The 23,425-nt window shown below is 29.0% G+C and overlaps 2 protein-coding genes across 2 annotated transcripts; both read right to left on the bottom strand.

The window, feature by feature from the left end:
- Positions 1-245: 245 nt before the first annotated feature.
- On the bottom strand, positions 246-5,812 carry LOC101488527 (histone acetyltransferase of the MYST family 1-like). The gene is made up of 9 exons (XM_004499558.4): positions 5,417-5,812; positions 4,487-4,575; positions 4,045-4,107; positions 3,254-3,463; positions 2,583-2,651; positions 1,464-1,625; positions 1,187-1,280; positions 949-1,091; positions 246-683 (listed from the first exon to the last, which is right to left on the bottom strand). Exons 1-9 carry the CDS (start codon positions 5,703-5,705, stop codon positions 480-482), a joined length of 1,323 nt encoding a protein of 440 aa, XP_004499615.1. The 5' UTR covers positions 5,706-5,812; the 3' UTR covers positions 246-479.
- A 7,924-nt stretch (positions 5,813-13,736) lies between these two features.
- LOC101489092 (ribosomal RNA small subunit methyltransferase-like) lies at positions 13,737-16,843 on the bottom strand. The gene is made up of 2 exons (XM_004499559.4): positions 16,369-16,843; positions 13,737-14,751 (listed from the first exon to the last, which is right to left on the bottom strand). Exons 1-2 carry the CDS (start codon positions 16,672-16,674, stop codon positions 13,999-14,001), a joined length of 1,059 nt encoding a protein of 352 aa, XP_004499616.1. The 5' UTR covers positions 16,675-16,843; the 3' UTR covers positions 13,737-13,998.
- Positions 16,844-23,425: the final 6,582 nt, after the last annotated feature.

Below are 23,425 nucleotides of genomic sequence, written 5' to 3'. Positions count from 1 at the left end.
TAATAAATAATGTTATTTAAAAATTGATTGTATTTAAAATAGTATAGGGTTGAAAATAATAACAACCTTGCCCTCAATTGTTACAACTTTCTCAGAAGTTGGATTAAAAACCAACAAAGTGCAATTCATGCAGATTTGAATGTGGATTTTGTCCATAAATACCATATCAACGACTTCAACATCAATAGCCATTATCTGGTTCATAAAAACTATTTTATGAACTTTTATGACAATTTTATAACATGTAAAGCACCAAAAGCCAGGAATATTCATAAAATATAAAATTGTCCTTCTGGCAATAGAAGATGTGGATTAACAGTCACCAAAGACTAAGCAAATAAATCAATCAGTTTGTGTTCCTATTGTCATCTAAACTAAGATGTTACTACACATTACATCAAAGGGAATGTTACAACTAATAAACCTAGCCCACACTATATACACAAGCAGAAGTTACAACATACTAGTTCTTTGATGGATCAACTTTGTTCTTTATAAGGTGTCCAAATCAATTTGCAAACATCAACCTCAAGACCCCCTCTGCCAGCTGCTTTGAGATGGCGATCCAAAACTTTTGGATCAGCACAAATGACATGTTGTCCTTTCCTGTATTGAATCAGTTCTAAGCTCTGAAGAGTTGTCAATATATCTTCAGCTTTAATGGCAGTCATATCACTCAGTTCCTGTAAAACAGCACTTCTTCAATAGCCATAGCATTGACAAATAGAAAGAGTTGATACATAAACTCTCATATAATAAACACTTAGGTAAGTTGTTTGTCCAAACATCTCCTATATCCCAGCAAGTAATCTTATTAAAAATAATCAAAATCAACATAAAAGCAAGTTCAACAGAGACCAAAAACTCAAAAAGTTTTATTATTTGTAAACATATAAACTTGAATTTGCCATTGCCGGACATTAAAAGATAAAAATGGAAGAGGGTTACCTTGATAGAAATGTTTCCCTTATGCTTTTTCAGAATGTCTAACAGAACCCTGGTCCAATATCCTCTGTAGCTTAGCAGTCCAAGGTCAGAAAGGGGTCTTTCTGGTGTGCCAACTTTTCCCTCCTTCTTTGAAAGTTCATAGGCTGTTCAATGTTTGAAATCTTAATGAGTTTTGCTCACATTGTCACATAAAATCTAACAAATACGAAGAGGCCTGTTTTTCAGAAGGATAGCTTACAGAAAGCAATCAGAAATTTTCCATAGCCTTTCCTTTGGTAAGGTGGAAGGGTGAGGATACATGCCAAATTGTAAGATTCCTCAGAATGTTTTTCCTGTACAATTAAAAAAAAGTAATCAATATCAAGAATAATGAATAAATAATTGCATTAACCAATATTCAGACAAAGTTCATTTTGATATTACAACTATCATTAATATCTAAATCTAAATAAGAAATATTTAAATATTTAAAAATATCTAACAGCAAACAAAAATAATAAAATACATTGTATTACCTTGGAAAAATATCCAACCATGTGGCATCCTCGATCATCACATTCGCACAAAACATAGAACAGAAACAGGTCAACATCATAATAGAGGGTCTTGTGATCAAGAAATAACTTGGCCAAATAACAAAGATTCTGCCCATAAACCTTGTTCTTCTTGCCATCAACCTGTTTTCAGACATATAGTAATAATAATTAAAATCACTAGCAAAATTCAAACTACACACGCTGACTTTCTTGCACTATGCAACTGCCTGCCACATAACACACCAGTCTCAAAATTCAGTTATCAGTGCCTCCTGAAACTCATTTTGATAGAACCCGGAATTTCAAGAATGTAAACTGTTTATTATTTAATCTGAAATGGTGAGCTTGAAGCTCTACACTGGTGGTAAAACAGTAAAGAAAAGATACACCAGAGTTCTAAGAAGTCCTAATCCAGAGCTAAGCTCCTAACCAACTCTAACAACTTTTCTGAATGATTTTCTAACTACCCTTCCCTCACTTTTATAACAGAAATCAGTAACAGAATTTCATAAAATCAGAGAATATGCTAACTAACTCTTATTCTCTAATCAACCTATCTATTGGGCTAAGGCCCAATACTCTGTCCTATCACAATTCATTAATTTTTTTTCTTCTTTCAATAATAAGGATACTAGAAGATTTAACCATTTAAATTTGGAAGACGAGTATTAAGTTCCTCAACCAACATTTAAGTAATTTTGAAGTCCTCTCATCCCCTAGAGAACCACACATCTAGGAAGAAAGAATATTTGTATATATGGATATTGAATACAAAAGTGAATATAAAGATAGAGATGGTGAGCAGTGGGAGAAGGAAAAGCATCTCTTTTAGTTTACAGCTTTGTAACTTGAACAATGAAAAGACGCAAAATGTTAATTACTTGCATTAACAAATAACAAAACGAGAAAGGTTATTTTAATTTATATTATACACTAGGCATTCGTCATACATGATAATTTAAGGATTATGAACAAAGAAATGGAAAATTCAATTCAACTGGAAAAATTAAACATAATGGAAGAGGGCGATGTCTGACAACAAAGAAAATAAAGGAGGAACTTGTAATATTAAAAACAGCATTACAGTTAAAAATGTACCTCAAACATTGACAGTGTACCACTTCTGTATATCTCATCACCAGGGGGATGCTTAAGATCACATTTTTTCTGCATGAACAGGACATGAATGATGGTATAAGGGGCAGAAAATGCTGTACACGTATTCAGAATATAAAACTATACATTTTTCTTCAGATATCTTTTGACCCCTGGGAGGAGGATGGAAGAAACTTCAACACAGCCATTCAATAGACTATTTCATATGACCCAGTCGTCAATAGACTATTTCAGAAGATAATGAATTTGATTACACCATAAAATTTATTTTCAAATAAATAACGGTAATAATAAATTTTAAAGATCAAATTAATAGTCATAAACATAAGTATAAAAAGCTAAAAGATGGAGTTAGCTAATTTGCAATCACAGAACGCTAAAACACAGAGAACTGCAATGAACTATTACAATTTTTGGTTTTAGATTTGCAAGGAAACAACTTCACAAATAAGCATATAAGTAATTTTCTGATTAAGATAAGAGTTAAAATAACTTTATGTTCCAATTAACAAATATCATACATAATAATACAAGTTTCAAAACACCAATTGAAGCAAACGGCAAAATGACTGAAGAAAAAAAATAAGAGCAATGCATGCACAATACCAAAGACATTATTAGTGAAATGTAAATCATCTTCAAACAAAACTCACCATATGCCTCTGGAGCTGTTCTTTGCGCTTCATGAAATTGAGGCAAAACTCACAAAAGAACAGCTTCAAACAGTCATTGTATTCTGGTGGGAACGGAGAGAAGTACCATGTCTCAATCTCATATCTTCCAAGTTCAATAGTAGCTATGTTTTTCACTTTTGTAAATTCTTCATGTTCTCGCAAACTAGCAGCATCAAGCTCCTCATGGCCCTATAAATTTAATAATAGATATGTATATTAAAAATATAAGGAATACAATGCAGTTTGAGATAGGAACATCAGTCCATAGAGTAAACTGGTTTCAAATACACGAAAGTAATCACAAGGGTCAATCTCAATCTCCAACTAAATAATATCACAATTACTTGATTTATGTGAGTTCAATTTCATAATAAATAAAAGCTGCTAGGTGTGAAAACAGATGTACTGTTTGGAAGATCCTGTGCATGAGGTGTATCGATGCATCAAGTAGCACTCATATACTGACAACTGATACTCATTCAAACAGAGCAGTGTGCCAGTGAAAAAAATTTCAAATTAAAAACATTTAATTTATTTACATGGCAAACTATTTAATTTATTGTCATGGCAAACTACAGATTACCTCGGGGTTTGCTTCTAAAACCAAACAGATTACCCCGGGTTCAAATAGCAACTACTCACACTTGTAGCACATGTAGATAGGGAGACTGAAATGTTTGAACTCTAGCAGGTGTCCTGTTGTGTTAATTACTTAATTTCTAAATAACTCCCTATGTTCTAATTATAATTGAAAAGCAACCATTCAATACCTCTACATGCGTCTCATCGATCTTCCTCTTTTGGTGGCGTGTCATCTTCAAACCTGTTGCCCCCTGTAAAAACCACAAGTCCAGGTTTTCTAAATGAACTTATTCACAAACAGAATGCGTGTTTTTAAATAAGAGGTACACAAAAGAAAAAGAAAGCACCATTTGCAGTATGAAAATGAAGAATGGCCAGTGCAAGTGACCACACATTAATATTTAATTCCAGAGCACCATAAAACATATATTCTGAAACTTGGCTAAAGTTTTAAATGTCATTTGACACAGAACCAACACCATCCAGTGGGGAAAAAGACTTTTGTAATTGAAGCTGTAGAAAGAAAAGAAAAAAAACAGATCTTGGAATCTGAGCTATAATATCACTTTCTATGAAAACCTAAGGACTCAAAATAAATGCAAGCAAACAATTAGCAGATATAACCATTACCTTCTCCTCCACTTTCTCATCAACAACTGCCTCCACAGAATCAAGATCGAGCTGATCAAGCTTCACCCACTCATCAAGCCTCCTATTGACTGCAAAAACAAGAAATATAAAATTAAAAAAACTACTATAACATATACCATCTTAGCATCCCTGCATACAGTAAACAAATAGACGTAGTTAAAAACAACTAGAAAAATATATTAGAAGGAATTAGGAATATTAAAAACACAGCATAGCCTCAAACAAAAACCATATATTCTTTCAAGAAAAAAATAATCCATATATTTCTATTAGTATGTTCGCAAATAACAATTCACAAATTCCAATAAGAGATTCACACTAGTTGTTATAGTATACTACATGAAAGAACTCACAACATAACATTTTACAAAAATCAATTCAATTGACATTCTAGTGAACACTAAGTCAATTTACAATTTAGCCAAATCTGAAAAGTGAAAATCACGACACTCAAAATCAAAACACTTCAAAATTCAAAACCCTAACAATTCAAATTGCATTCATTGAAAAATACTAAAGCAGTTAGCACCTAAGCACCCCAACATACAGTAAACAAATAAACACCAAAAAATACTCAACAAATGTATTGGAACGAGTTAGGAATATTCAAAATAATAAACAAAGCCTCAAGCATAATCCATATATTCTGTCAAAATAATAATAATAATCCATATATTTCCATTTCTATGTTAACAAATAACAATTCACAAATTATAATAACAGGTTCACACTAATAAGTTACATGCAAGAAGAGTTCATAACATTTTACAAAAATCAATTCAACCCAACCAAAGCTCAAAACCACAAAACTCAAAATCAAACACACACTTCAAAATTCAAAACCCTAACAATTCAATTTTCATCTATCGAAACTGAAACTGAACAAATAATTAAAAATTAGGTTCATACACTCAGTATAATGAACGTAATACTCGTAATCATTAGGTCCAGAGCCATGAACTCTGCGGCGTTCGATAACTTTGACAGGATGATACTTCGAGTCCCTCCAACGACACATCACGCGCGTCCCAACCTCCAAGGGAAGTACAGACGATCTCCGCCGCTTCGATGTGTCGAAATCTGGCGTCGAATCTGCCGGTGCGGCGCGTGCAGCGACATCAATTAACGGAGATTTGCCGTGCCCGGCGGCGTGAACGGAACCGTTTTCCGCACTGATCGGTGCGTCGAGCGAACCCATGAAAAACGGTTTGAGATTTTTATTTTTATTTTTATTTTTTGGGAGAAATAGAAAAATCAGAATATAATAGATTGGGGAGCGAGTGGGGGGTGTACACTGAATTAATCAAAACAAGGACAAATATAAGAGAGTAGAGATAGATGAGAGAAAAACAGAAGAAAAGATAAAATATTATTATTATTATTATTATTATAATTATTATCATGTTACGATGATTGTGCTGTTTATAAGGCTAGTCCAATATTCATAGTTAATATTATTATTTGGCTAAATTATATTTGTGGTCCTTTAACTTAATTTCAGGTAATGTTTTAGTTTTTTATTTTATTTTTTTCCGATTTAGTCCTTTATTTCTAAAAATATCAAATAAAGTATGAAAATACGAGTTTATTTGAAGATTTGCGTTAGGAAATTGATGAAATTTGTATTATATTGAAGAATATAATTAAATTTATGAGTTTTGATTGAAATTTTTTTTGAATTTTTGTATAAAAAAGGATATCATTGTTGAAATTTTAAAACATAAAATATCAAATTGTCACTTAAAATTAAAATAAAGGACCAAGTCGGAAAAAAAAAATATAAAGGACTAAAACGTTACCTGAAATTAAGTTAAAGAACCACGAATGTAATTTAGCCTTATTATTTTTGACAAGTTTAGATTATTTATTTTTTATTTGACAAATTATATCATTATTTTTTTTTTTTTTGGTCTTTTTGTGATATTTGGTTTAGGGATGCACTTAATATATATGGACCCCAAAAAAAGTTCAACAGCCCCTTTTTTAAGAATTTGAAAGTTTTGAAGAACTGTAGTTTTTTTTTTAATGAAATGTGTGATTTGATTTTTTAAAAGTGTGTTTATATATCTGAACATTATTTTTTTTTTTTTAAATAAATTGTAAGTACTTTTATTTTATTTGAATTTTTAAGGTCGTGAATAGAATGTACGAGAATAAGTAAATATAGATTGATAGATGAAATAAATAATATAAATAGTCTGAATTTTCTTTCGAATGAAAGATAAAAGAAATAAGAATGTGAGACTAAAATAAGATAATGTCTACATTTTTTTTTTCCAATCCAGTAAAGAAAGGGAACATAGATCAATATATTACGTGTTTCGTTTTTTGTTTTGAATTGTTAAAATCATAATTCGAGTGCACGATAGTAAGCAAATAACATAGAAAATTTAAATTTTCTTTCAAATGGAACATAAAAGAAATAGAAATGTGAAACTAAAATCACAATAGAGACTACATCTTCTTTTATCTTCTCATTACATCGAAAAATTGAACAAAGATCATATTTTATTATATTTCTCTTTTTCTCTTTTTATTTCTACTATTTTGGGATTAATTTTCGTTAAGATCAACTAATAAAAAGAATTCATTAAACCTAATATATACATACCTTTTTGTAACACATCATACTTGCATCAACTACATCTAACTAAGAAATTAATATATAAACTAACATACTAATCTATCCTGAATGGGAAAAAAGTTATCATAAGCCTGGGGACTTCAGAGTATTTAACAAATTAAACAATGCATCAAATATTTAACCTAGTGTAGCCCGCTTTGCTCTCACCTCTCTTTTTGTTTTCGTTTTGTTCTTTATCCACTAAAGATAGGTGATTTGGAGTCATTTTATAGCTTGAACTCACCTCTTTGCATCAATTTTTTTCTTCATCTTTTATTTTAAATAAGTGATTCTCACATAGATTTATTTTTATGTCACATTTTTCTTGAGTTCATCATCAGAGTGCGACATTATTCAACGTTTTGGTGCAGTGTTTTTTATTACATATTTTACATCAGTGTACACCACTGCATAAGTCTTTGTACAAAGGAGATTTGGATGTAGGGTTAAATCCTTTTAAAATTTGGCACAAATCTCAAACCAATTTATCTTACATAAGAACTCATATTTAATTTAAAATTGATTTTTCTTTTACTTAGAAATTAGGAAAAGTAACAATACCATATGTTGGACTAAAATTGTATTTCAAAAATTGAGTTCTATTGTGTTTTGTGGTTTTCAAAATAAACTAAAAAGAACATAAGACAATTGATTAATGCAAAATAATATTCACGCATTGTCAATCAATTAAACAATTAAATTTAAGTAATTTATTTTAATCTAATGGTTCAAACATGAAACTTTAAAATTTCCCCTTTGCTTCACATGAGAAGAGAAAGAAAAAAAATATACAAAGTCATAAGGTCTTTCAATTGCAAAGGTAACGATGATATTCATTATATGATTGAGATAGTTATTTAAATTATACTAGTTTGATAAAAAATAAAGAAGAACAAATATATATCTTGTATCGAATCGACTTAAATCAAGTAATCATTTTATACATAAAGATGAAAAGGTCATGAGTTATTATTTATGAAGAATATTGTTGATCATCGTTATAATTTTCAATAATTTTTAAGTGATGGTCCACGGTGGACCACTTTTATATGTGGTCTAAAGTGAAATGAATAGTCACAAAAATAAGAAGTTTGAATTGTGACTATTTTAAAATTTAATCTATGGGCTTTATTGAATGTTTACTCAATATTAAACTTGATAATCAAAAATTGATTAGTAAGCTTTCAACTAATAAGAACGTTATATATAGTTTATATGAAGTTAAGATAATATAAATAAAAATAATGATACTAAAGTTTGATCTATGAGTCTAGATAATTAAAGATAATGGATAGAAAGATCGCACACAAAAAGTATACTAGTTCACTCAATTCGGGCTAATCAAGTCCTCACAATCATGAGATTTTCATTATGTACTTTAGAACCAAAATATTTTATTTCACACCTTGATCAATTTCAATATTTGTCTTTCAATCTAGAAAGAAATTTTAAATTCACCTTTCAACTTATAAATGATTTTTACAGTCATCTTTCAATCTATAAATGATTTTTAAAGTCACATTTCAAACTTATACATGAGAATATTACAATATGTGTAATAAAAGTATTTGGGATCAAATGATTCTCAACTCTTTGTTTGGGATAAATAAAGATATACTTGATAATTGATTATATGCAAATATAGTGAAGAAAGCTTGGAGTTTTCTTTAGAAAAGAATATTGGAACTTATGCTAAATTGAACTAGTGTAGATAAATTTTTAATTGAACTTTTGTCTTCATCTTTTAAATGACCTTCAACTTATAGATGATGAGGGACTTTGAATATTAAATTTAAATTGAATATATTCGTTGAACACATTTTATAAGGTACCATTAATATTTTGAGTCAATCTCCTTAAGTTTAGTGTAATTTTGTCCATAAGATTCTTCTTCGATCAGGATGTTATCCTTTCAACCAAATTGTTCTCCCCACTGGATATAGAGCAAACCAAAATGTTGGGTGGTATGTCATATGATCATTGGAATAGTTTCCTGAACTGAGACATGTGCAATAAGTTATGTTAAATAGTATCATGCAATGTACTTTTGTGCCAAAAAAATTGTTATCAATCGCAGATCAATTTGGACATTTTCTTACTAGTAGATAACTCTTAAACATACGAGTTATTTTTTTAATTAAGTTAGTAGTTTTTAGTATATTTTTGTAAAATATTAATTAGATGTCCTTTTTATTAGATTAGGCTGGTTTAAGTTGGAATTATGATGGGTTGTGTTGAATTTGTGCAAGAAAGTATATTTTGGCTAAGTCTGGAGTAATGTTGCAGAAACTTGCAACATTTGAGTGCATTACCTTAAGGTACAATAAAAGTGCATAAATATGGGCCCACAAGTGCATAACTTCAATGTAATAATTTGGTACATCTAATCACTTCAAGGATTGGGACAAGGAATATTTAAGTTGTCCATTGTCCATTGTTTTATAAATAAGGACAAAATAGACATAATTGGAAATTAAAAAAAAAAAAAAAAAAAAAAAAAGTGGTCTAAAAACATCTTATATAAAGGACAACTACTGCAGAACTAAAGGATGAGAGTTTTAACCCAATTTTCATAGCCTCCACTCTGCCCTAGCCACCATACATGTTTGTCGACTATATTTTATCACTACCATAATCTTCCACCACATTTTAGAGCCATTGGAACTAGTTTTTAAGCTTTTGGTTAAATAAAATGAACTTGCACTTTGAGCTAAAGAATAATCAATTGCATATGTTGTTTTGGCTTGTATTCTTCTTCTTTTCTTCATCCTTAATTTACTAAACTTACTTGTAATGAACTCATTTATGTTAGTTTTCATTATCATGTTAATCCCTAAGCTTAATACGAGCTAAAACTCTTAGTAGATAAAGATCGATGAAGTGATTAATTGAGTTTATATGTTAATATGATGTAGTATACTTAGCTTCCTCTTAAATAAGTTGTTTTTAATCTAATTTTAAAAACTTAAATTGACCACTTGGGTTTTATTGCTAGTATTTTGATCCTGGAAAAGAATAAAGATGGAAAGTGCTTGATTTAATATGAATTAAGTTAATAAGCTTCAAAAATATATTAAAGTTAAATGATTAGGAATAACATGCATAGCATGATATGGTCTATATTGCGTGAACTTAAGGATAGTAATAACTCATTGCTTATCATGATGACCGTGTTAGAAAATCTCCAAGGTCAATTTGGTACCAAAAACACTATAGCATGTTGCAACATCGTAAAACATATAAATAGATTTCATAATTGAGTCGTATCCTTAACTACTATTTATCCTCTGAATTTTAGGAAAACCTTATCTCATTATTTCTTTTAGTTTGACTCTTAAATTTACTTTTTATTGTCAACACAAAATGATTATCTTTGTTACTTGTTAATCTGAATCTTAATTAATTGAAAATATAAATTTGGGAATATTTAGAACTTAGCCACATCAATCCTCGTGGGAATGATACTCGACTTTCACTTTATTACTTATCACGGTCGTGTATACTTGCACACTTCTATTTACACGCAACACTAGCGGACCTTCAAATCTTGACTTTTAATTGCTCATTAAATATTGAAAAAATTATGTGCAAAATGTTAATTGGGTTATTGCATGTTGTTCTTCCAAAAAGATCATTTTTGTCATTTGTTCTTTAATAGACCAACTAGAACATTATGTTGAATGTTCTTCCATAATTTTTTCAATAAATGATTTAATCATTCAACAATCATTTTCTTGAATAATTGATATATTATATAATATATTTCTTGTGAGATTCTTTCATAAAGAAGTTATTTGACTTCTTTATTGATATTTATATACGTTTGAATACATAATATGTCCATTGGGCATATTTCCCAAGGTATCAAATAATCATTATAATCATTATCCTTATTAATTGGTTTAGAATGTTCTGAACACTTGTTGCACTTGAATCTCGAGACACCTTTTGACTTATTTAATTACAATCTCTTGGATGCATTAACATGTTTGTAATAGTGCTAACATGGTGTAGGTGCGATAACCATGAACTTTTGGACAATTATTTTCTTCACCTTATGAGAGTGTTCTTTTGTCATTTTGACAAATATTCTTATCAATAAATGATAAGATAGTTGAATTAATTAATTCTTAAAGTACTTGCTCATAAAAATTGTTCCTTGCGCTTATATCATTCTTTGTGTATTGCATGAGCTCTTTTAAAAACTCATTCAAGATCATTCTCAATCATGAGGAACTTTAGTAAGATGATACTTTGAGTACGTTTTGAGAGTTCTCATAAACAATTTGCGTTTTTCTTTTGACTTATATTGTTGTGGTAGATTCTCAAAGCTTTCAATAAAAAATTGAATGTGAGTTTTTTCATATTACTTCAAACATACTATCATGTAATTTCGGATACAAGTTTTTCTATAACGATCATTAAAATATGAACCTTCATGTGATGAAGAAAACTCTTTATGAGGAAGCTCATCTTCTTGATTGAATCTTCAATTAATCCTCTTATGATTCAAACAACAGTCTTCTTCATGAAGCTTGTGATGTTATTGTTGTAGTCTTCTTATACTGTTTTGATTCTTTTATTATTGCGTAGATACACTGCAATTGGTTGATGTGAGTGGCTTCTAACTTGTCCACTTTTGTGTTTCTTATTCCTTAAACAAAAGTTAAGTGAAATCATTATTAGATCACCATTCATAAAACTTAATTTTAACTCCATAAGATTTATTATCAATAAAACATATATAAAAATACGCGCACACACATATACATAGGCTCAAAAAAAGTTCTAAAGATCTTTTTTTAGGTATTTGAAAGAACTATTTTTTATTATAAAAAGATTAATAATCATGAAATATGTGATTTAATTTTTAAAAAATTGTATATATTTATATATTTTTTTTAAATTAATTTTATTTAAATAAATAATGTTGTGATTGGAATACGTGAGTAAGCAAAGAGAGAGATAAATGGGATTTCTAAATCAAAATAGAGTAAAAAAAAATTATCATGTCTAATCCCTTGTTTTTTAGTAAATCAAACACACCCTTAACAATGATAATTTATTTAAGTATTTTAAGGTATCATATTTGATCATATATCAACAAATTTCCACAAATATTAATAAATCAATTTGGACTAATTAGTCTACACCTCCATCGGATCTCCTTTGATTTGGCACATCGTTCATAATTACTTCACAATGAATAATATTTGGATTCAATGTTGTATTATTGTTTTTGTATGCAGCCTTTGTGGTATTGTTGCAGTAACAATACACCACATTTTATGTGATTTTTTTTTTATTAATAGATTGTGGAACTGTTTGAGTGATATCCTTATGAAAAATATTATAAATTAGTGACGAAATGTTGGTTACCGAACACGGTGAAGGGGGATGGGTGGGGATAAGATAAAAGGGTGAATAGGAGCTGAGGTTGAGGTTGATGAGTGGTGGTATTTACCAAACATGGAGAGACAACTCACATAGAGTAAGAGTAACACTCATGCAAGGACTTGGATCATTTTTCTGTTCAAGAGAATGAGATCTATAGAGAATTAAGTAAGTGTTTTTTATATTATTTGATACTCGGAATGATGTTAATTTATAGAAGTTTATTGTGTCAAACCGAATTATACAAATATATATTCCAAATATTCCAAATCATATCAAAGTTGTAGTGCAAAGGAAAAAACATATGACTTAGAAAAGGGTGGGAAAAGAGATAGTTTAAAAGTATGCAATAACAATAACAATAACAATAACAACATCAACAACAACAACAATAATAATAATAATAATAATAATAATAATAATAATAATAATAATAATAAATCAAAATAATAAAATTATTATTCATAATGAAAATATAATTATTTTATCACTTCAATTTGCCGATATTGTTAGACTGAATATAATATTAATCTTATGATATTTTAAATTCTTGTATATGATACATATATTCTTTAATTATCGATAACAAATAATTATATAATACTATGAACAAAAATTTAGATGCATTTTTTTAAATGTTTTTCATATAGTTCTTAACTTAACCAACAATAATTTTCTCAAAGTTTATTATAAAGATGTATTTTAATATAATATAAAAATCATACAAAAAATACCTAAAAGAAAATGCATCTAATAACGTTTTTTATGGTGTGTCAAACTTAATGTTTTGTAGTATATTTTATATTGACGGTATTGATTTTAATATACCACAGTATTTTTGTAATTGTTTCAGAATGACCATTAATATCGGTATGTACTAAAAGAATTGACTTTTTCATTGTTTGAAATTATATAATATATTAATATTCAAACATATAATTTTATATAAATATGAAATTCATAGTAATGTAATCAAACGATATTTATTTATGTTGTTTAAAATTTTATTTTACAAAAATTATTTAATAAAATATCAAATATTTTAAAATTTTATAAAATTGATCTATTCAATAAAAAATTTAAATTTAATTATTTATAATAATTATACCCGGATCCGCCTACTATTTTTACTAATTAGTGGTTCCTTTGTACTATACACGTCTTGTGTGAGTCGCGACTATAAAGTATGAACTATGATTTGGACAATCAGAATGAAACATAATCTCACCCATTTAAACAAAACATAGATCCTCCTCATAAAACAATACAAGAATAATATTCAATCTGTGTCTGCAACATAGATTATATCGATTGGTATACACTTATGAAGGAGCTCACAAAATACAATGCAGAAGTAGCAAAAACATTTTATCTGATACTGCTCTCTTTAGATAAATAAAATACTAACTTTGTAGAAATGCTAGAATCAACTGAAACAGTGAAGAAATATATATTTGAAAAATGATAAATAAAATCAGGAAAAATGAATGCCAGCTTTGTTAAATAGAGAAAGCAAGTACAGGAACTCTTGCAAGGAGAGTTTCGACGATCTCTTCTCTTCAAAATCTCCCTCTTTCAGAACACCTAAAACCTTATCTTTGAATTCAGATTGCACCTCATCTGCACCCCCATCTTCAACATCCATTTCATCATCATCATCTACTCCGTCATCATCCATCTCCATACCTTGATCGTCGCCAAAATTTGTGAAATCGGAGAAGTCTACTTTGGTGTCTGTTTCCTTCAGTGAACCTTCTTGCGAAATTTTCAGTGCCTGCACAGTCTTGTAATTCTTTTCAAGCAAAGATATCACATTCTTTTGCCTGAATATTGCGCCAAGCGTTTTGTTCTTTCGGTTAAAACAAATCCTTAAAAATCCATCCCATTCCTTTTGGTTAACTTCGATGCGAGGCTTTCTAGGCTCAATCCGTACCACAGAGGAATCAACCTTTGGTGGAGGCCTAAAATTGTTTTTTCCAACTTTTAGGAGATGGGAGATTCGAGAATGGAGTTGAGTGTTCACCGTAAGACGACAATAGAGTTTGTCACCTGGCTGAGCAACCAATCTCATGGCGAATTCTCTCTGGAACATTATGATTGCACAACGAAATGCAGGCTGATGGTTTAGTAACTTGAATGTGAGAGGAGAAGATATTTGATAGGGAATATTCGCCACGCATATGTCAAAATATGGAAGTTCAGTTTTCAGCACATCACCTTGGATAATCTGTAATAATCATCATAAAGAAAAGATAAATAAAATTTAGATGCTAAGTTTTAAAAGCCATGGAAAAGAAAAATTATCTCTTGCTTTGTGGAAGTTGGGATAGTTGGAAAGGCAAAAAGAAACACGCAGTAGGATAAATACTGTAAAAGCCACTTGATGAAAATCAATTAATCAACATAGCATAATTAAAACACAATTCAAGACAATTGCCTCATATCATACCTACTTTTATGCATACATGTAAACATACCAAAATTCCAATTATTTCCAAATGATATTCAACAGAAACATGAACTTCAGGTTAATGCTTTTTCTGTCTTTATTAGAAGAAGCAAAAGATATTTTTATCAAAAACCAATAATGATACAAGATAAACTTTTTGGATTTCAGAAGCAAAGATGAAGTAACACGCACTAGCATTTTAAAATCTTAAATATTGAAGCCTCTAACTCCTAAAATTTTGATATACAAATAATCTCTATACTGAAAGTACTACTTATAGTTCTAGTAGTAAAAGAAAACCACTGCATCAATGAAACTCAAAGTCTGTCCTTTTGGCTAAAGAGAAAATTAAAAGCCCCAAAAGTTCTCCGCACATACTCATTCACCTGAATCTTAGAAGATTTCTTCAGACAAAAAGACACTCTTTTCATGTGACTTAATTTGTTAGGAGCATAAGCCCAAAAAAAGAGCTCAATCCAAATGACTAGTCTATTAGTGGAAGTCTTAACCTATGTAACACCCAGATTGAAAGCGTATTCGGTATCTGACGCAAGTTGGTGGACAGCGACACACATGTCATTACATTCAATCAGTTTTATTTTCCTAGTGCATGTTTCAATTCACTTTTGGAAGAACCGAAGTTATTCTAAGAACTTAAAATTGATTTCGGTCAACATTGTCAGATGCGGATCACGGTAAATAGAGATTTGATCAAATTCTGTTATGCTATAGCGCCGCAATAACAGCAATTTAACAACACATTTGTATTAAATAGCGTATCGCTGGACAATAACAATTTTTACAAATTCCGCTATGCTATAGCAGCTATTTGACAACACTAATTTTGGTATGTTTGGGGATATATAGCTTTTGAGCCTAAACGTGATTTTTACAATCAAATTCATTGTTCAACTCACTTTCACGTGAAAGTATACACATCTAAATAGCTTAATCTCCCTTTTAACTCAAATCAAGTTTACAAAATTATAATCAATTTTAGCCACACTAGAACAAAAAGCATGCTTAGTGTGGTTTTATAAAACCTACACCTTGTAGCTTTTAAAAATTACGGCAACTCACTATGATACCAAACATGAACTTAAATTATTATCAGACGACATAATCTACACGTCAGTATCGTGCTATTATTACAATTCTAGAACCAATTAGATAAACAACTAACTACTGTCAAAATAACTAATTAGCTATTGTAACTAACTAACCAACTTAACTAATTAACCAACTCAGATATCTAATATATATGTCAATATTTAATAGGTCCTAACACAAATTCATATATCTCATGAAGGTTTAAAATTTCTACCATTCAAACCAAAATCAAACGCAAATTCAAATAATTCCAAAATTTTATTATCAAAAAAAAAAAGCATATACCGTGAGGCGGCTAGAGGGAACTCCTTGAAACCGTTTATGAAGCTCAAGAATCATACGAGGATCAACTTCAACAGCAATAACCTTCTTACCAGCATCCAAAAGCTTCTTGGTCAAATTACCAGTACCAGGACCAATTTCAAGTACAATATCAGTACTTTTAATACCTGATTTCTGCACTATAGAATCAACAAGCAAAGGATTCTTAAGTATATGTTGACCTTTGGATTTGTGAAAAGTTATTCCACTTTGATATGGTGTGTGTTGTTGTGGCTTTCCCTTTTCCTTCTTTATCTTTCCTCCTGCCATTGTTCGGTATGTAAAAATGCACCGGAGATGAGTTCGAAGGTTAGGTGTTTGTCGCCGGCGTGAGGTATTTGAGTTGCTGTCGAATGCGCCGCCGCTTAACCCTAACTCTCAAACCGCTTAACCCAACCGGAAAGTTCTCTTTGGAATAATGGCTTAAAGGGTTTGGGCCAATATTCAAAATTTAATTAAATAAGATTTATGATAGTTAGTAACATTAATTTCACTATTATTATTATTATTATATAATATAATTACATAAAAGATCAATATTTATTCTCTCTCGTTAATTCTTCTCCGGATTCTCAGTTATTTCTTTATCTTTTATTTTTGACCGTACATCTTTTCTTTAATTTTTTTTTTTTACGGTACTTATTATTATTATTTGTTCCCTTTTTAATATATGTATATAGTCACAAAGATTTTAACACAACGAAATAAGTTAAAACCACTCACTTTCTTTTACACTTCTTTTCTAGTTTTTCTTTCTTCTTTTCTAGTTTTTCTTTCTTTCTGTTTCGTTTGTTGTGCAGAGCTTGAAAGATTTTGTTGATATATATATTTTTTTTTTATGGACCTTATTTATTTTTAATGACGTGGAAAAACCTTATTTGATGTGCCTAAAATTAATGTGTTAGATCTAAGACTTTTTTTATTATAACACTAATAAATCCAATTATCAACTATCTTTTAATTATTTAGTAAAAAAAATTAAACTTTAATTACAACCAACTTCATATTATGATTCTCCTAATAATCAGATGACTCCAAGTTATCGATGGTTATTTCTAAATGTTAAGAAAAATATAAATTAAATTATGTAATAAGAAAAACAAATAAATTTAATCATTGTACTTTATTTGTTTATCTTGTTCGTCGAAAGTTTGTTAATATTGATTAAAATCACAGGTAAATAGAAGATTTACATGAGGCTTAGATATATAGAAATTGTCACTTATTTCACACTTTCTTTTTTATGATGACTGTTTCTTTTTTTAAAGCTTCAACTCGTGAAGTAGAAACGATGAATAATATCATATGTGTATATGAAGCTGCGTCTGGAATAACAATTAGTTTGCAAAAATCTAAAATCTTCTATAGTTTAAATGTCTCCACCAAGCTTAAAGCTCACATTGTTGATTTGTTTAGGGTGCAGTTGGTTCTAGGTAAAAAAAAAAATATCTAGGACTCCTTTCTATGATTGAGAGGAGCAAGAAATCTAGCTTTTGTTTTATAAAGGATCGAGTTTGACAAAAGATCAACTCATGGAGTAGTAAAAAAATTTCTCATGCAGGGAGAGAAATGCATATCAAAGTTGTCCTTCAAGCTATTTCCTTTTGTGCTATGAATATTTTCCTTCTTCCTCCTTCTTTGGGACACGAGGTTGAGAAAATGATGAAAAATTAGTTTAATTAGGATTAACTTGTCGATGTACAAACAAGACAGATGAAAGGGTTTCAAGTAACTTGACGTTTTTAATTTGACTATCTTCGTAAACAAGGCCGACAACTTGTGTTAACACCCGATAGTCGTATCGCTCGACTTTTCAAAACTTATTACTATCCATCGAGTGATTATTTCACGGCCAACCTTGGAAACAACCCAAACTATATCTCGCAAAGCATTAACAGATGTATTGTTTCAAAGAAAAATTGAGAGTAATTAATGCGCGAAGCTGAAAAATTATCTCATGACACCATATTAAAGACTATCCCAACGAATGCAAGTAGTGTCACATGACGAGTAAGATTTGTATGGTGTTTTTTTTATTCGAAATCGATTGTCCATATCCAAAAAAGACCAAAAAATATAACCCGTCTTTTCGAAATGACGCACCTGTGTGCTTTATTTTTTGTCTGGTTGGTTGGATTTCAGTTGGGTGTTAGATCTTTGCCCATCCATACTCCCAACTAAATTTCCAATATTTTTGTGCTTTGTGGAGCTCCTCTTTCAAATCTTTTTACGAGCTACTTTTACATTTTAAGTTATCTTAAATTTGAGTTAGTTTATGCAATTTTTAACACGGTTAAAACTTAAATTAAATTAGTCAACTAGGTTCCTAACTAAAGATTAATCATAAACATAGAAAATGATAAATAGATTAATATTTTTGAAAAATCTAAAATGTGTCAAATAATTGATTTTAGTATTTTTAAAAACGTGTCTAATTGTTGCTCTAAGTAATTTGAATTTAAATATTCTAATTGTTAATTAATTGATTAAAAACAAAAAATAAGTATGTCAAACTATTAAATTTATCAATAAATTATATGTTAGTATCTTAGTTCAATAATATTTGATTACTTTTAAAAATTACTTGGCCTCGTTTATTTTGTAAATATATTTGGTGTTTTTATTTTCTAAAATATATATTCATTTTATCTTGTTAAGAAATACTTTTATGAATCATTGTCAAGAACAGAAGATAAAATGTTAGTTAATAGAAATATATTTTTGAAAATAATAAAAACTTTTTTTAATATTTTATTATTAATTTTAGAAATATAGATAATTATTTATTTTATAAAATTTCTTATCTCCTTATTATTAAATAAAAAATAAAAACAAGAATATTATTGCAAACTATACAAACTCTTATATTTCAATTCTCTTTCTTTCTATCTAACCATACGAAGGAGGGAAGAGAACAACTTAATTCTTTTACTTCTATTTTTTTTTCATTGGTATATTTATTTATTTTTCTCATACTTAACACCAATTTTTCCCATATTTCTCTCTTCACGCTATCAAGTGGTTAAGATTATTGGATCAAGAAATTCAATTATGTCCCACTCGATTCAATTTAAAACTTATTAATTCAATAGTAAAAACAAACTCATCCATACATAGTAAAAATACATAATCTATGAATTTGAATTTTTTATCTTTAAATCCCTTATCTATGATAATTTTGTATTCATTTCTCTTTCAATCAATCATTTTCTTTAATCTAAATAATTTTAATCACTAATTTTCCTCAAAAATGCACTAAAATCACTAATATCATCCATTATCATATGTATAGAATCTATTTTTGTAATTCACTTATGTACCATAAAAATAATATATAACTCATCAAATATGCCCTTTTGTGTCATTTCACTTTAACTTTGAATTTCCTTCTCACTCTTTATGCTACACTTAATCTTAAAGCTATTTTCTTTCCAAGTTTTTCAACGACTACACATCCTATTACATCAAATTTGTGGTGCAAGTTAGGTTGATCCAAAAGTTATTGGTCACCACCAAGGAGAACTTTAAAACTATCTATTATTATAGGTTTTCTAATTTTATAGAAGTTACATTAATACACCTAATTTTTTAATAATACATAAATATTCTAATAAAATAAAAATATACATTTTTAGTCTACTGGATATTTTAATTTTAATGTACTTTTTTAACGTTTTAATCTTCTCTTGCAAAAACAATTTTTTTAGTTTACATTCAGATTTTCAAGATGCTTTATTATCATTGATGCTAATTTTATAGTTGAAGCTATTCTATGAAAAAGTAAGCAAAAGAAATACTATCTCACAAATCACAATGAGTATGAGTTTTTTTAAAAAGATTTTTGACACATATTAAAAAATACAATAATAATTAAAAAAATAGAAAAAAAATTATTTGATCAAACTATTAATCTTAATTGTTAATGTGTTTTTCACTATCATTAATGTAAAATACTACAAAAAATATTTTGGAAGTTGAATAAGTAGTAATAGTTGAAGGATACTGTAGAAAAAAAAAAATTAAACTATGGTCTAGAAATTCTTTTTCAATGATCCAATAGTTCAATATAACTTAATTAAACTAACTATAACTTAGAAAATTTTATTTTGATTATCCTAACTCTGCATGAGGAAAAACCCTTACCTTGAACGCTTTCCTTGCACGTAACACTATATAACCCTTGAAAAATCTCATAAAGATGAAAGAACAAAAGCTTAGAACTTTCACAAGAAAGAGAGGGAATATGTGGGTGGTTGTTTGAGTGACTTAGAAAATATTTGAGATAAACAAAATATAATGTTGGGAATGACGTGTGAGGTATGGGTGATTATGACTTCTATCTGCTCTATTGCAAGTTTTATCGTATTCTATAAGGAAGAGGTGTATGAGACTAATATGGAGATGTGAAGCTGATTAGAGGATAATTCTTTTCATTGAGGTTCATTGCACACATCAATAAGGTATTCAATTGAAATAATATCATTCATAATGACCAACCGTTATAAATTAATTGGCATTCATATACTTATTTTTGCTTGTTATACATTTGAGGGATGTAAAGTAGAAAACACACGTTCTATAATTAAATGTTATTAAAAAATAAAATATAGCTATCAAGAATAGTAGTGTGGGTGATTAACTTTTGACCAAAATTGACTTGGTATTTTTTCACTCTAAAAAAAATACTCATACGAGTTTTAATTAATTACTAACAAAACTCCAACAATGAATTACTTAATATAAATATACTTCATCAAATAATTAAGCATTATTTGTCACAATAAATTAATTAAATATAATATATAAATAAAACTAAGCATTTTCACTAACTATACTATCTCCTAGATCGAATACTTATTTGGTCTACAATAAAACTAATAAACAATATAACTCGTATAAATTATAATTTAATTAAATAATTCAACTAATGTTTTCATCAACTAAAATAAATCAAGTAAGACAAAAATATCATTGCAGGTCACGCATAACAAAATAAAGTCGACGTATCTAACACATCAATTTTATGATTATCGAAACTAATCAAATAAATAAAATACACCGTTGTCCACGTAGAAAATAATGATGCCATCAATCATTCTAATGTAATTGTCACACCAAAACAATTAAATAAAAATAAAGGTTATAATTATTCAAGTAAAATAGAGAGTGGTAAATTTTAATTTAATTTCTTTACATATAGAATAGATTATTAATTAAATAATAAATTATGAAAATTACTAAAAGACGCATATATAATATATATAAAAATATTGGGGTGTTACAATTTGAACATGACATTTTTTTCGTTGAGGAACCACCATCAAAAGATTCTTCTCATCATTCTTTAATAGCAATTGAATTTGTCCACGGATACCATTGTGTACACGTAAAATTTATTATAAATTTATCATTTAATTAAATTTATTATAAATTTATCATTTAATTAAATTTATTATAATAGTAAAGTAATATTTAATTAAACCCAATACTTCATTATGCAAGTAAAATTGAAGTCTGGTTGCCATTTGCTACCTACCTCTAAGAAATTGAGAGATTTTTGTAGTGATGGTGCTAAGACATGATAAATACCTTATGCAGGATGTCTCAAACAATGTGAACACATAGATCCAATATTTATTGCACCATCTTGTATTTCATTAGATAAAGATTAATTTGTATGCCTTAGATTGCACAAATTAAATTGATATTTCTATAAATTTACTTCAACTGATTCATAAAATTCATCATGAAGTTATGTGTCTCTCGTTTGTTTATTTTGGAGAAATGAAACCGTAGTTGCGTAATTGACACAAAATAAAAATAAAGCATAAGTCACACTATAAAATACATAATGCCTCATAAAATAAAAATAAAACAATAGACACACAAGAAAACAAACATTAAAAATAATACAAACTATTAACACAATCTACTAATGGTCTCTCTCGAACATGTTGAATAACTCACATAACATCTCATGAATTTCACTTCTGTAAGAAAAAAAAAAAAAAAAAAAACTCTCATGAACTTCACTATTTGAAACTTGTGGATCAATAGGTGGATCCTTAAGGAGGATACCAGGATGTGAAACATGTAAGTACCATTCGTAATAGCAATCTGATACCTCACCAATAAATGTCACAAGAGGCAAGACACTCGAAACAACCTGTATACATACTCTCAAAGTATTCTACCACTCCCTATTTGTATTAGCTGGCATTGGAGGAACGTCACGTAGAATGCAACCAAATTGTGGAAAACATCACTCTGATAGATAAATGACTGAAACTCCTCCCCAACGAAAGCACATTATCGTTGGTTCAAGAGGATGTTTGACTCAATCATCATCATATAGTATGAATACTACATCCTCGAGTAAAATGGCATCAAGCCTCTACAGATAATATCATCAACCCACCTTCGACAACATGTTTAGCGGTCCACCTATGGATTCTGGGAGTATGTTTAGAAATCCTTTCATTGTTCCCCGCTTACAAATTTTAGGAAATCTCTTGTAAATCCATCACCGCATTAAAAATAAAAGACAATTTAGTAACCTAAAAACACAACTTAATATGTTACAATTATAAAAAAATAATAATAATAATCATAATTATAAGTAACAATTATACCTATAACAGAGTCATATACGCTCCTAATTGGCTCGTTTCATGAATAACTCCATCTCCGAAATTATCATATAACACAACCAATATAATTGCACCCCATGCATAGTCCATACAACACTCCAAATTAGTGAACAAGTTAACATAGTTCGCCTCGATTCGAGTGAGAGTATTGTTGGCGAAAATAGTGCTTCCAACTAAGTGCAAAGATATGTTATTGCATCATAGTCAAACTAGCAGACCGATGAGACTCTTGTATAGATTGCACAACCATTGTAGTCTATATTGAACACATTTGTTAAAATTTATCTCAACAGTTTTTTTTCTTTCAATCGTTGCCCTCAACAGTTCATGTGCAACAATCACGACATTATTAATATTCATATTTGTTGGTG

The sequence above is a fragment of the Cicer arietinum genome, chromosome 5 (assembly GCF_000331145.2).
Source record: "Cicer arietinum cultivar CDC Frontier isolate Library 1 chromosome 5, Cicar.CDCFrontier_v2.0, whole genome shotgun sequence".
In the NCBI taxonomy this organism is placed as follows: Eukaryota; Viridiplantae; Streptophyta; class Magnoliopsida; order Fabales; family Fabaceae; genus Cicer; species Cicer arietinum.
The sequence above is the reverse complement of the archived record's forward strand: the minus strand, read 5'-3'. Positions and strand labels throughout refer to the sequence as shown.

Coding starts and splice junctions, on each gene's coding strand:
- LOC101488527 (XM_004499558.4), bottom strand. CDS start 5,705: ATGGGTTCGCTCGACGCACCGATCAGTGCGGAAAACGGTTCCGTTCAC. Junction 1,092..1,186: donor AAAATTTCTGATTGCTTTCT/GTAAGCTATCCT, acceptor AACATTGAACAG/CCTATGAACTTTCAAAGAAG. Junction 684..948: donor AGGGAAACATTTCTATCAAG/GTAACCCTCTTC, acceptor GCTGTTTTACAG/GAACTGAGTGATATGACTGC.
- LOC101489092 (XM_004499559.4), bottom strand. CDS start 16,674: ATGGCAGGAGGAAAGATAAAGAAGGAAAAGGGAAAGCCACAACAACAC. Junction 14,752..16,368: donor TTCCCTCTAGCCGCCTCACG/GTATATGCTTTT, acceptor TGATTATTACAG/ATTATCCAAGGTGATGTGCT.